The sequence below is a fragment of the Haliotis rubra genome, unplaced genomic scaffold, assembly GCF_003918875.1.
Source record: "Haliotis rubra isolate DU_JTF1 unplaced genomic scaffold, ASM391887v1 Scf907, whole genome shotgun sequence".
NCBI classification, from domain to species: Eukaryota; Metazoa; Mollusca; class Gastropoda; order Lepetellida; family Haliotidae; genus Haliotis; species Haliotis rubra.
The window spans coordinates 145485-161517 of NW_025767643.1; the positions used below are offsets into that span (position 1 = coordinate 145485).

Genomic DNA, 16033 nt, shown 5'->3' on the forward strand with positions numbered 1-16033 from the left:
ATTTCTTGGGTAAACGCGACAGACTTGTTAGTCAACGTCAACATAAGACACAGCCACGTACCCAGCGAGTTGCAGGAACAATGGGTACGTGTGTGTGTGTGTGTGTGTGCGCGCGTGCGTGCGTGTGTGTGTGTGTGCGCTTGAGTTTGGCACTTTTACTGCTGGGTGAATATCATCTTCACTGACTATAGCTATTACCACTGCTGCTATTTAATATTGCCTTTGAAATGTAATCGGAATTGAATAAAAATGTATTGTAATTGGTTGAATATGTATTGTAATTGAAATACCATTGAATACTGTACTGCCCCTCTGTTGTGTACTTCCATTACTGTAATTGTAATGGAATCTATACATCGGAACATAAATTAAGCACAACCGGAATACAAGGGTACGTGTTCAAAGTTTGATCCAGGCATGCGATCACAGCTTAATAGAATGCACAAGTACAGCACCTGCTTCACAAAATATCCCAAAAGCTCTGGGTTACATGTTCACGTGTCTCGAAGGCGCAAAGCCTTCATTAATTGTGGTTCTGTGCAGTTTTCTGAACTGATTTGAAAGACAGAAGACCATGTTTGGTAGTAAAATTGACTCTATTGCCTTTTCACATTTCCATCCCTATTTGTATATGACCCCAGGGGTATTATCCTGCTGTGAGACCCACCCATCCAGATACATTTATCTAAGCACATTCATCGTCTTGACTGTTAAACATTTTGAGCAAATATTTAGTCTGGTCCAAAAATTAAAAAAATTAATATGATCATGACACACATTTGCTCAACAAGTAGTGTATGAGTACGTGGTAGCATGTGATGGTAATATGACTGTTAACCTTCTCATGCCTCGGAGCCAAACATGGTTCAATAATCCCCAGGGAGCTCAGAATGAATATTGAATACACACTGATCCATAATAGTGCGGCGCGTTGAGCATAGATGTGTGTGGAATTTTGCACAGACATTTTCTATCATTATTCATGAATTAGTATCTGGTAACGTTGATTTTACAATCAAATCCCATAGTAGCTTTGAGTGATGACCCAACATAATGGCGCCATTAATCTATGTTGGTACATTGTCAGAAAAAAGTTCAAATAAACCAGGAAGCACAACAAAACACACCCAGTTGTCATGGTTAATAGAAGATTCAATATCCATTTTTATTCCAAGCGACCAGGAACTATAACCAAACTGTCAGGAAATATGTTCCCCAACAAATCCAACTGAAGCAAACGCAACATAATTCATGTAGTTGCATTAAATGGGTTAAACGCAATGTCAAACGACTTCATTATAATCTTAAACTACACCCTTGCTGTTGAATATCTGCAACAGTGAGCAGAACAATAGCAGCCCTGAGTTCGGGATACCAGTGGATGGATTTCAACGTTGATGTACACGTTTGCAGTTGACACCCACGACTTCCAAGAGGAGAGATCAGGGTTACTGGGAGCTGGCCATGGCATGACAAGGATGTTTTGCTGTTAAGGGAATTGAGTCACACTCCTTGAACGATAGCACGTGCATCACCATCCTGAAAGATTAAATGTTGCGTAACACGTTGTGCAACTAGTATGAACAATTCTTCTCTTTGATTACTTCCTGACGCTGATATGATGAACGGCAAATTTCGTCGAACCATGAGGTAATGGAGCTAAGATGTGTTTTTTCTGTTTGCATGTTTGCAGCGTTGATGTGTCCACTGGCTTTTTGGTTGATGAATGAATGGCTTGTTTGGTCAATGTAGTAAACAAGTAAATCATCAATGTACATCACGATACATGACACGAGATATGTGGGCAATAGTGTAACTACAGATAAAGTAAAACCGATACAGTACTTTACATATTTTAAAATGAACCAATTCTGAAAATATCAGCAGTTACGCCGGGATCATACACATGCACACGTGTTGGACAAATAACCCGTGTTTTATGCGAGTGTATAAAATCTGTCAGGTTTGTTGTAAGTACCATTTTTGCGAAATGTCGATAAAAACGTTACCTCAGAACATTATCAACAATGATGAGCACACTGAGCCTATAAACAAGGGGAATAGTATTATGGTTATACGACTTCTTTATTACAATATATGCGACGTTTCTGTGTAGATACTGACACAATTATTAAGCAAGTTAGCATCTACACCGGAACGTCGCATATATTGTCATAAAGAAGTTGTATGACCATACAACATTCCCCATACGAACTTCGAAATCGCTCAAAGACATTATGCCAGTAGGAAACCAGTCTCTTAATCATAATGACAGAGAACATGCAAACTATTACAGGACCACGATTAATGAAACTTACCCCACCTCGCTATGTGGTAACTTTATAAACACTCATCGCCCTTCTTGTCAAGGAGGCTCTAAACTCAGCAGCACAAATGTTATCACCCCTAGACTTGTGAATACAATACAACATATCAAAGCATACTGGTTCTAGTCAGTCATGTTAAACACGGTTACAATTTAATTGCCAAAAACAGCACACCTGTCATGGATTAACACAAATGAGAGTTATCTCCCCTAGACATATGCCTACAATACAACATACCAATTTAATTACAAAAACAGCACACCTGTCAAGGATTAACACAAATGAGAGTTATCTCCCCTAGACTTATGCCTACAATACAGCATACCAATTTAATTACAAAAACAGCACACCTGTCAAAGATTAACACAAATGAGAGTTGTCTCCCCTAGACGAATGACTACAATACAACATACCAATTTAATTACAAAAACAGCACACCTGTCAAGGATTAACACAAATGAGAGTTGTCTCCCCTAGACAACATACAACATATCAGAGGTATACAGCTTCTAATCAGTCATGTTGAACATGGTAATTGACGATTACAATTCAACTACAAACACAACACACCTGGCAAGAATTAACACAAATAAGAGTTACCTCCCTCGACGTATGACTACACTACAACATATCAATAGTATACAGCTTCTAATCAGTCATGTTGAACATGGTAATTGACGATTGTCTACAAACAATAGCACACCTGGCAAGAACTAACACAAATGAGAATGAGAGACATATCAATTTAATAACGAAAACAGCATATTTGTCAAGGATTAACACAAATGAGAGCTATCTCCCGAGACTTGTGACTACAATACAACATATCAGAGGTATACTGCTTCCAATCAGTCATGTTGCACGTTGGTCATGCATACGGGTCAACGTTGATACAGTGAAACTGGGCCGTCAAGAACATGGTCTGTCTTGGACACTGTCTGTTGCCGATGCTTCCCGTCTAAGATGGTGATGGTGGACACATGGTATCCTAAGAGCCTCACCTCTCCATCTGAACGTTCATCCGGCCTGTATCATATGTACATATATCGCAACGCTTGTACATTTAGCTGCTATATCAGTGTTATTGGCTGCATCCGAAGTACTAGTTTGTACGAGTTGGCAGCACGAGTTTTGTAGAATCATCTTATTATCAGTTCACTCTTTCGTGAAGGTAAAGTTCAGCATTTGCCTTCTCGAATTCATCCAGATTCACGTCTCCTCTTCTTCTATTTTCGTCTGTCTGCGTTTCAGTTTCTTCTTCACTTGGATAATATCCCATGTCCATGTCGTCATCAGAACATACTTCCGAATCAGTTTCATAGGAATAGGTATACTCATAGTATTCTGAAAAATGCAATGTTTTTATGTTTTTACCCTTCATTGATAAGAAACATTATTTCCTAACAAAAGCATGGTGTGTAAGTTATAGATATGTACAACATCCCATCAAATTTCAAGCATGGTGTAAGTTATAGATATCCGTACAACATCCCATCAAATTTCACCTGGGCAATGTTCCTACTATCGAGAATGTTCCAAAAACAGCAGACATGCATTCACTTATCCTGAAGTAAGATATTGCATCAACTACATTCTTCCAGATCACTTACATATCGAGAATGTTCCAAACAACGTCAGACATCCAAGATATTTTTATGGATTAAACTTCTTTTTAACAAAAATTAAAAAGATGTTTAATCCATAAAAATATCTTGGACATCAATGTACAACTTCTAAATGCTAATGAAAGACAACGTCAGACATGCCATTTTTACAGTGAATATTTTATCAATGATCGCAATGAGTTCTTCTCAACATAATTCCTTCCTTCCTTCCTTCCTTCATTTGCATACATAGGTAAGACTTTCTTGAAACAGAATTACTTTTGACAAAGGGGAAGACGTATTACACAAGAGAGATAAAATTACTTTTGTCTCTAAATTAGCATCGATACTTTCCTGTGAATATGTAAGATTCGAGGCTCAATAAACTACGATAATAACAATTCAAAGGAATAATAATAATTCGAAGGAACAAGTTCGCTAGTTCGTTACAACCGCAGCTCGTTCAACGCATGCCGACGAAAGTATACAGAATGTTGCAGAGACCAATACACATTTCGTTATATCCGTCAGCTCGTTCAACGCATGTTAGTTACAAATATACTTTACTGTAGTGTGATGAGTTTCATTATAGCAGATTTGTTTGATATTTTAGATCGACTGCATCGTTACCTACCTTCGTCATAGCTATCAGAGTCGTCATCTGCCTGGGCCTCCAAGCTGTGATTGTAGACATCAGGATCTTCCTGTTGAGCTTCCCGATCACTGCCTGTGTCTGCTTGTTCAGCTTTTTCTGCACCTGCGTGGTAGGACGAGTCATGATTGTCACTGGCTTCGTATAACCAGACTGTATTAACAATGACGTTGAAATCACAATTCGTCAGATAATTCTGGAGTAATTGAAACAGCCTTCATAATCATTGTAGTTTTGGAACATTTACTCGTGTTATCTCAATGTACACCGAGCAAATGTAAATGAGTTAATTTGAATAACATCTTCCCTCAGTCATAAGTTCAATGTCCAATACTTCATTATCTTGACCATCACGCCAATTTTTAAAACTGCAATTTTCACATTTCATTTGGAGCTACATTGATCAGTACTTTTACATTCATCTGAAACATTCGTATCCTTTAATATGTTTTGCATTCATGAAGGGAACAGGTCAAAATGGCCACACGAAAAATGGACACACTGACCCTAGTCAAAATGGCCACACAAAAAAGTCAAAATGGCCACAATCCCTTGTCAAAATGGCCATACCAAAAAGTCAAAATTGCCATACATTATTTGTTTTTCAAATTAATGAGTATTGTTATTGAAATGCTTTCTTAATTGATACTTTGAGATTATGAATTATCAGATGAATTATCAAAATATGGTATACAGTTATTTCCCGACTTATTAGAAATTGAATTAATTATGTTTGCAGACGCCATCGTTCTTGTATCTGATACAATTCCTTGGTTACGAAATCAACATAATATTTTGTATAATTTCTCTGAATACTCGGACTTGAAAATTAATTCAGTTAAGACAAAGAATGCTGTTTTCAGAAGGGGAGGACGCCCAGCGAGAAACAAAAAGTGGTTTCTGAATGGAGCCAGTAACAACAGTTAATACTTATAAATATTTGGGTGTAATATTTTCTTCAACTTTTAAAATGAGAAATTGTGTTAATGATCTGGCACTAAGAGGTAAACGGGCGTTAATGGAAGTAATTACTAATCTCAGTAAACTTGGAATTATAGATCCGAGTGTTTTTTTCTCTTATGTAATACTTTGAGCTGTTTAATTACTTTTGCAATGTTTTCTAAACTAATCCTTTAAGATGTTACTTCAAGACCCTTTGATCATTGGGTAGTGTTTTGACAACATGACAATAAGTGACCAGGACTACTGAGGACCCTTCACCACACTCCCATCCCATAGAGCCTGGTAAACTTCAGTAAACATGGGAAAATGAAATGAGTATTACAAAATACACAAATTATGTAGGGCCATTTTGACTTTTTCTATGGCCATTTTGACTTTTTGAAGTGGTCATTTTGCCTAGGGGTTTGTGGTCATTTTTACTTGGATGTTTTGTTGCCATTTTGACTAGGACGCTTCATGAACATTCAAGCTGAAGAAGGCGAGAAGAAATGAGCACAGTATACAAAAAAACAAACCAAAAGAACATGCTCTCATGATATAGTGTCCCACCCAAATGCGTTTAACGTCATATTTGTCATATATTATATCATCTTATATTTTGTTATGGAATGAGTTTTAGATCATGTCTATCTTTTGGTACCCCGGTTAGAGTCTAACCATTATTACCACTGTGTTCAGGTTGCTGAGCTTCCTCTGTCTGCTGGTGGTGGTCGTCTTCGTCATCCAGTTGAGTTTCCCTATCCTGGCTTGTCCCGTCAATTTCAGTAACTTCTAAATGTCAACCAATTCCAAAAAACATGTCAGGAGTTTTCACAAGCTGTGCATAAATCAATTATTTCAAAAAGGATTGTTCAAATTAATGAGTTATGTCATAAATGCATTTTAAAGATGCAAATTCGTTCATGGACCCTGGGAGACGTACCAATGTACTCATGTAAAAGATCAAGTGGGTACACAAAGTACACACTTAGACTAACAGATATCCAGTTTTCTGGAAGTCGCAGTGGCATATTACGGGCTCTATGAATGAGTACCGTTTGGCATTATTTTTTAAGTAACAGATGCCACATGCCTTTCTTTGAGATGGACACAAGGCGAGGAGCGGTCTGAACTATTGAAACAAAAACATACTGAGATTATACTGAAGTGAGCGGGTGATATCACCAAGTGTCAGCTTGCTATGAAGAAACGCTTTAGTGAAACCCATGAACTAATAAACATCATCAGAGTGTTAAATGAGCTTGCCTGATAAGGGACACAATCCTGCACGGCACAAGAATGCACTTTGCTACCACTAGGGCATTCAGTAAGACATCTTCAGCCTACACTGACATTAAGTTCAGGTGTTGTGTTCCACATGACGCCGAAAGACAAAAATCAATGATTGTGGGTTCGACACCGTGTTCAACATGGTCATGTTTCCTGATATGTAAGCACCCTACCCATGCTCGTGAGTTTCACTATAGTGGTAAACGTCAGAGGCCTGTTTTACTCAAGGACATTTTACAAATTAGCCTTGTACTTGATTTAAACATATTTTTATTCATGAAGATGAATTGGGATTTGTGAACAAGCATTTCTTCTTATGTTAACACCGCTCCCATGCAACGTATAATACAACATGAAATGGAGGTTTTGACGTCATCGATACTGACCATTGCATAAATATAATATTTTTAAATATATATAAATATATACAGATTACATGAACTACAACTCTTCTCTAAGTAGTCATAAGTTAGAGAGTTTACAGTTGTGTATGTCTAACAAACCATTGTAGAAATATCAATCAAATAATGAGAAGGTTGTTTAGTAAATTTAATTATTTTCCTGAGAAAATTTGAAGCGTTGTGTCTTGGTTATATAATCGTGGACGGATTCAACTTTTTTCTGGTTTACACAGGGAGTAAGTTCTTTGTTTCCCTTAAGAATGGTATCCAGGTTATAACCGGTAGTGTAAAAATACATATTAAGTCTTATCCGAGTATAGTTACGGCAAGTGAGGAAATAGCCTTGTACTTATCATACCTGATTGCTGGTCGTTGTCGCCTTCCTCATTAATTGCATCTCCAGCCTCCATGTCGTCATGACAACTGCCATCTTTTTCAGATGCTGTTTCGGCTATTACAATTAAGGGACACATTTGAAAAATATCTATGTTCGACTAAGTATTGGAAAAAATGGGAAAATCATCATAAGAAAGTAAAACTTTGGTGAAGGATAATATATGGTTTATTTAATGCAAAACAGTATCAAGATAAAACTTTTCATCCGTAGAATAATTATTGGTTCCAAGCAACCTATGTTGATCGGCGACCAAATAGACGGAGTCTCTTTGAAGAAGGTGGTCGACATTAAGATGCCCTTTGAGTAAGACATTCATGTTTGGGCTACTCACACAGGTTGCATTGGCCGGGAAGAATTGGATGGGGTGGTTCGTTCCACTCTTGGCCCTCGCCATAGTCTAAGCTGACCACTTCATCTTAAAAGAAAAGTGAGTGTGGAGGGCTTTTGATTTGACAAACACCACTTTTTATCTGGCAAATTACTCTCGGAATGAATGAAAATCGATTCATATTTTTCCCAGGGATATAACGTCTTCCCTGAGACCATAAACATTGATATCATTGGCCATATTGTTCGGGGAGGTAACCCAAATCTTGCTGTAAACTAAATGTTTAACATTCTGACACGGGAAGGTTGGTGTTAGCATTATCATACATGTCACTGACAGAGCAAAAGAGCGCGGACCTTGTATTTCTGACCAAATTGTCGACCAATTTGTGAAACTGGGTCGATGCTCACTTAATTTAACTTAATTTTGGTTGTTTTATATATACATACCAATAAAAGTGACATGATTAATATTTCATAAAAATACCTTTAAAGAAAGTTTCCTTTACCATTGGGTCTGAACCACTGTGGTAAGGGTTGCATGTGGCATCAGGAATTAGCACTGCCCGTAGAAGAAGACTATGAAGAAGACTATGATAGGTACTGCTGTCCGATTAGTATAATCACGAATGATTTGAGTTTACAAGCAACAGCTTCAGCATATAGTACCATTGCTTGGAATGTTTAAGTCTGTCATCTGTGTATCACAGTTGTAGTTGTGATCGTCCTGCGGAAGGGTTTCAGTCACATCCTTCTTATCGTCACCTGGCTGTTGCTTCTTTTTCCCACCTGCAACATACCAGGTTTATATATAGTAGCCTCATACTGTCGGGGACCACGCTATTATCGCAGAATTTGGTTTTAGTCATTTTGGTATTAGCGGTCGAGGGAAAGCCCAGTGACACAGAGAGATGAGTATTCTCTTTGAAATCGTTCTTGACGCTGATTATTACAAAACGCTTAAAAAAGAATTTTGAAGTTAAAGTTACGACTAGTAGATCCATAACGCGACCGAAAGACTAGGGCCGTGACCTCGCCACGTTCTTGTTTAAAGCATTGCGCGACAATATACCATGTGGTATATAATGACAAACACTGACATTCCTTTTTACTCTTACGACCACGTCTATAACGGATCTTCATTATGTTCATCTGCCTCTGGATGCCAATATTCTCATTCTAAAACCATGATTGTTAATGTTTAAGAGAGTATACATAAGTACATTAAGTGGAATAGTATTTGAGACAAGCGGACTTAATACCATGTGGACTTGCTTGCATCTCAGAAATGGATCGAGCTCAGTTCTGCCAAAGCATTTGAGTTTTTCAATGGTGTACTCCAATATCCCACATGACAAACGTGAGGAAAACAATTCCATCCTTGATCTATGGGGCATTTGTTAATAAATGTGGTACCCTTGAAGATCCGGGTCCTGCACTTTGTATAACAACTCCGGTTAAAAACCGATATCAATAATTTAAGCTAAGATCAGAGTGTAGAGTAAGCTTTCACTTCAGCAATATTCTAGCTATATAGCGACCACCTGTAAATAATCGAGTCTGGACCAAACAACCCAGTGATCGACAGCATGAGCATCGATCTGGGAACCGATGACATGTGTCAACCAAGTCAGCGAGCCTGACCACCCTATCCTGTTAGTCGCCTCTTACGACAAGCATGGGTTACTGAAGACCAATTCTAACCCGGAACTTCACGTGTCTTAAGATCAGAAATAGTCTTTATCTACAACATTGTCCTTCCATTTATTCCACAATAACAGCAGAGATCGATAACATCGTATTATAGAACTGTACTTATCGGTTCCACAATTAGCGTTTTTGATAATTTGGCAGTGTGGAGGAATGTACTTACAACTTATGTTATATTTGGGATTACACTTTCTTAGTAAAGTGCAGATTCTAGTACGTTTTGGGTTAAGTCCCACACCCTCAGAGTCAGGCAGGCACTTAATCGCCAGCACAAAAGTCAGCTGCCCAAACCCCACAAAATGGAATTCGGACCACTGATAGTCTAGACTGCGGATTACACTTTCTTAGTAAAGTACAGATTCTAATACTTTTGGGGTTGAGTCCGCAGTCTAGACTATCAGTGGTCCGAATTCCATTTTGTAGGGTTTGGGCGGCTTAGGCGTCTGACTTTGTGTGTTGGCGTTTAAGTGTCTGACTCTGAGGATGTGGGTTCGAATCCTGGATGGGACTTAACCAAAACGTACTAGAATCTGTACTTTAACTAAGAAAGTGTAATCCCAAATATAACATATGTTACATCTGACCACTTTCTAAATAGCATTGTGTAATCAATGTACTTACACTTGCTATTGCACAGGCAGGAACAAAGGTTTGAAAATATTCTCCAGACAATTGAGAATGGAATAGGCACGGGTGGTTTACTTTCATATTCCAACATCAGACTGCACCTCTGCCTTGCCCACACTTCGTCCGATTTTCCTCTTACTTCGTCGAAAATGTGGCTGGTTGAACGGAAGAACAAACGTATAATAAAGCAATAATTTAATAGGTACATGTTTGTATCAGAATAAGGTGTATTCTTTGATGGACATGCAGAAAATCTATTCTATTCCGATTTCCCGAAATATCTAATCTATTTCGATTCCCCAAAATATAGTTCAGTGTTAAAACAATTATTTCTGTACTGATATCATAAGGCAGGCGATTCATGTCTTTTTCAAAACAAAATAAGAATGATTATTGATTACACATACACTATTCACACTTTGCTGAGGATCAAATCATGGATTCAACAGAAAACTATTTTGTGGGGTCAGATTTGGTTTAAATTTCTAAGGTTATTGTAAGCATGGATCCTAGGTTTCAGTATGTCATTGCATCTTGTGGATCCAAAACCTGCTATTTATATGTGTTGTTTATTTGTCAATGACTCGTTCCATGATTTGCAAAATGGTTGATTGGTGCCATGAAAACCATTTTTATGGTTACTCATGTATCAAGTGCATAAGCTTAGATTAAACTGGCTGTTTGTCTGAAAAGGTGTTAACATATTATTATTAATCTAGTTTTAAAAGGATACAGTTTCAAAATATAAATCTACGCTTATGTAAAGTTGTGAATTTTTGTGATCCTTAGCAAAGTGCGAGTAGTATATACATACATACCATCCTACAGAAAGACTTTTCGGATCATCATGTATATATTAGCAGTAGGATTCTAAACTTATGAGTGAATTAGACATTTTTGGTGACAGCAACTACCAATAAAAATGTTGTATAACACTCATTGAACGTAAAGGCCACAAGTACTTTCTGCTGCCTATAAAGTGGCTTCCACCTCACTGTATTGAGGTAAACTAAATACTTCTAAATTGTAAAGTTATGGGTAACACATATGCCGATCATTTTTATGTTAAAATTTAACCTGTCTGATCAGTTTGATAAATTAATCGCCAGAATTATATAAATAAAAGGACACTCGTGAGATGGCTCTAAACCTTGCACGTCAACTGAACACAGCAATACTTTAAATCTTTCCCTTCAGCTTTATGAATTTATACTCACTTGAATCGTGCGATCAAAAGGTTCAGCAACAAGACGTTGGTCATAATCATGTAGACTGCCGTGAAATATGGAACATATGTTCTTCCAATGTTCGAAGGACATATTGGTTTGGAACAGTCTGGAAATAAGGGGAATCGATAGAAAATTCCTTCTTAAATCAGGCGATAAATCATTTTTTGTTAATTCTAAATTAGATCAGGACATATTGCGAATGTTAGATTGTTAATTACACTTAGTTACACAATTATGTTATCATACTTTCAAGTTCTTCCAAAAAGTCCAGTTGTCCAAATATCAACCAGAATGCTGTTACGGGGATATGAAGGACAAAGTCGATTGACCAAACTGCGATTAAATGCAACGTAGGCACCTTGCTTTCTTTCAATAATACGGGTTATATAGTTGCCTTTTTAAATGAAAGCTTTCATCCATGTTACGTCGAGAGAGATTATATTTCTAGCCAATACTCGTTCCGTTGAGGTAAATGGGTCATCTTATGTTATCATACTTTCAAGTTCTTCCAAAAAGTCCAGTTGTCCAAATATCAACCAGAATGCTGTAACGGGGATATGAAAGACAAAGTCGATTGACCAAACTGAATTCGGATAAAGAATGGCTTCCGTGCTAACTGCATATGAAAACAGCGCCACACACAGGATCACCAGAAACGGCAGGAGGTCTTTCACCTGAAACATGTATCGTGTTAGTGCTCATTCAAGATCAAGATCAAGATCAAGAGAGAGAGAGAGAGAGAGAGAGAGAGAGAGAGAGAGAGAGAGAGAGAGAGAGAGAGAGAGAGAGAGAGAGAGAGAGAGAGAGAGAGAGAGAGAGAGAGAGAGAGAGAGAGAGAGAGAGAGAGAGAGAGAGAGAGGTTGCTTCGACCTGCAAGTTTGGTCGATTAAATGCAACGTAGGCACCGTAATCGTGTAATCATACAAATAAAACTATTGCTAATACCATTGAGACAAAGCATTGGATTAAATGCAAATATCAAGTAAGTTTTTGTTTGTTGTTTAACGCCGCACTCGGCAGTATTCCAGCTACATGGCGCCGTCTGTAAATAACTGAGTCTGAACCAGGCGATCCAGTGATCAAAATCACGAGCATCTCTCTACGCAATTAGGATACGATGACATGTGTCGACCAGTCTGGTAGTCCGACCACCCGATCCCATTAGTCGCCTCTTACGACAAGCATGGGTTGCTGAAGAGGAACTCTAATTCAGATCTTCGCAAGTTATCAAATACAAAAGAATAATAATATACTGCTGATTTTTTAACCTCATTTATATTTAGGCGTTTGAGAATGGCAATGTGGTAAGCTTAAGCATACCTGTATTGCTTCCTCTACAAAAAAAGCTAGCATCCACACGAGCAGCGGGACCTCCCAGTTCCATTTGAATTCAAACGTGAGGACAATCAGCATGAAATGGGCATACAGGCCAAGGAAAATACAGTAGACCAGCTGAAAAACAAGCAACACAGAAGCTGGTGGAATTGCTTGATGATATGACTCATGCATTACTACTGCAGTTTAACGACCATTGTTCATCGTCGTAGATTGGAGTTATTCGAAACGACACATGATGCAATATGGCTTGTACTCGTAAGTTTGGTAACAAGTTCTATATTCAGGCCATATTGTGTCTGGGACGTGTATATGCATCAAACAAATTGCATATAAAACTTTTGCATATGAAATACATTAAAATAACGAGTTATGTGGCACAAATATGTTATTAGATACCGGCAGAATATGTCCAGTCTTAGTTACAGCTGATGTTGGTTGTTGATCAAGTTAGATAGACACCAGTGACAAAAGCCATCCCACAATGGTTAAAATCTCTGCTGAAGGCAGAGCCAATTGGACGATTTAGCTATATTATAAGAATGTGATTATAAAATACTGTGAAATGTGACAATTCCAGGTGTTTACGAGGGCGTTTGACATTTCGCCGACAAAGATAATGTTTGATGCAGTATATTGTATATACCATATGTTTATTTCAGTTAAACAATTGACTTGTCGTTGCATGTGTAGGGGAAGAAGATATGGTGTCGCCACTGCGTGATAGTCATCACATACAGATGCTGATGCGTCATGCACTAGCAACTGCTTTTAGCATTACTGCATGTCATTTTGGACACGCCAAAACACACACACACTCTCTCTCTCACACAATATACTCGCCCTCCTTCCCTCTCACATACACTTACTCGCCCTGTCTCTCTCTCACACACACATACCCTCCCCCTCTCTCTCATACCCACATACCCTCCCCTCTCTCTCACACACACATGCCCTCCCCCTATTTCACACACATACCGCCCCCTCTCTTTCACACACACATACATACCCTCCCCTCTCTCTCACACACATACCCTCCTCTCTCACATACCCTCACCTTCTCTTTCACACAATTACCCTCCCCACTCTTTCACACACATACCCCCTCTCTTTCACACACACACATACCCTCCCCTCTCTCACACAAACATATCCTCCTCTCTCTCTCACATACCCTTACCCTCTTTTTTATACACATACCCCCTCTCTTTCACACACATACCCTCCCCCTCTCTTTCACACACATACCTTCCCCTCTCTCTTTCACACACATACCCTTCCCCTCACTCTCACAAACCCTCCCCCCTTCTTTCACACACACCCTCCCCTCTCTCTCACACACATACCTCCCCCTCTCTTACACACACATACCCTTCCCTCTCTTTCAAACACATACCTTCTCCCTCTTTCTCTCACACATACCCTCCCCCTCTCTCACAAACCCTCCCCTTCTTTCACACACACACACCCTCCCCTCTCACACATACCTCCCCTCTTACACACACATACCCTCCCCTCTCTCACACACACATACCCTTCCCTCTCTTTCAAACACATACCTTCCCCTCTTTCTCTTACACATACCCTCCCCTCTTTCTCTCACACATACCCTCCCCTCTGTTTCACACATATACCTCCCTCTTTCTCTCAAACACACATACATTCCCCCTCTCACACACACATACATTTCCCCTCTTTCACACAAATATATCCTCCCCCTCTCTCTCACGCACATACCTTCCCCTCTCTTTTCACACACATACCTTCTCCCTCTCACACATACCCTCCCCTTCTCTTTTCACACACATACCTTCCCCCTGTCTTTCACAAAGACACACATACCCTCCCCCCTCTCTCTCACACATCCTCCCCTTCTCTTTCACACACAATTACCCTCCCCTCTCTTTCACACACATACCCTCCTCCCTCTCGCACACATGCCCTCCCTCTTTTTCACACACATACCCTCCCCTCTCTCACACATACATACCCTCCCCCTGTTTTTCACACACATACCCTTCCCCTCTCTCTCCTCTCGCTCACACGCACATACTCTCCCTCTCCCTAACACACACACACACTCTCTCTCTCTTTCTCTCTCTCTTACACACACACACACACACACACACACACACACACACACACACACACACACACACACACACACACACACACACACACACATATATATACTTACGAGGTACGATGTGTACTTGATCACTGGGGTTGAATAATATGCCCTAAGTCGGGACCAGCAACCACATCTTGTCTTCCTTGAGAGTAAAAGAGATATTTCACATTATTGATGATACAAGACATGTTGAGATTCGTTCAATCAGCGAGAACTTAGCACAGTCAACACAGATGGACACTTGTTCCTTACACATTAATCTAATACTGTTTGAAACAGGTTTGTCTACTAAATGGTCTTCCCAATAGCACGACGATTTTTCATTACTTTAATCTGAGATACCATCATGGCATTGTGTATTCATTTAATCTGAAGGTTAGCTGTATCGCAATAGATTTAATTGTCTGCAAATCTGAAGAATGCCAGTTCCAAAGCTTTGAAACAATAGATAATAAAAAGATACCAGCAGTTTGGGTTACTTGCTTGCAATACTGTACTCAATATAATATTAAACGAATGTTAACCCACGTTGCTTTGACATTAACATACAAACGTACATGCAGGTATTCTTCTCGTGCGCTACGTGTGGGCCTTTATGGCTGTCAGATTTTCTATTTGATCCTGATTTCTCCTTCAGAAACAACCAGATGAAGGCTGGACACAGGGTACACAAGAGCAGCTGCAATGTGATGACAGCTGATGTATTACATGAATAATGCTCGGTGGGACAGCAACACTGCAGCCTTCTTTACACCGAAATCACAAGTATAGTACACTTCGAACCAAACTATGAGATCCAAGGTGTGCTAACATGGGTACTGCACTGCCCATATCAGTGTTATCATTACATTGACCACTTTCTAAAAGGCATGTGTATATATAGCTTCGGCGATGGAATCCGTGTCAATTTACACTTGTGAGGGGGATACACAAGTGCATGATCTTGAGTGTGTGAGTAAGCTTAGTTTTACGCCGCACTCAGCAATATTCCAGCTATATGGCGTCGGTCTGTAAACAATCGAATCTGGACCAGACAATTCAGTGATCAACAGCATGAGCAT

General features: G+C 39.2%; 1 protein-coding gene and 1 long non-coding RNA gene across 2 annotated transcripts; both read right to left on the bottom strand.

Moving 5' to 3' along the window:
• Positions 1-3068: 3068 nt before the first annotated feature.
• LOC124264071 (putative surface protein SACOL0050) lies at positions 3069-12172 on the bottom strand. Its single transcript, XM_046698790.1, has 9 exons — positions 11753-12172; positions 11495-11612; positions 10272-10432; positions 8610-8729; positions 7945-8028; positions 7575-7667; positions 6213-6317; positions 4566-4688; positions 3069-3671 (listed from the first exon to the last, which is right to left on the bottom strand). Exons 2-9 carry the CDS (start codon positions 11542-11544, stop codon positions 3478-3480), a joined length of 930 nt encoding a protein of 309 aa, XP_046554746.1. The 5' UTR covers positions 11545-11612; positions 11753-12172; the 3' UTR covers positions 3069-3477.
• Positions 12173-12843: 671 nt separating this feature from the next.
• Positions 12844-15600, bottom strand: LOC124264069. The gene is made up of 3 exons (XR_006895036.1): positions 15530-15600; positions 15039-15114; positions 12844-12958 (listed from the first exon to the last, which is right to left on the bottom strand). It is a non-coding gene; the product is annotated as an uncharacterized LOC124264069 (long non-coding RNA).
• Positions 15601-16033: the final 433 nt, after the last annotated feature.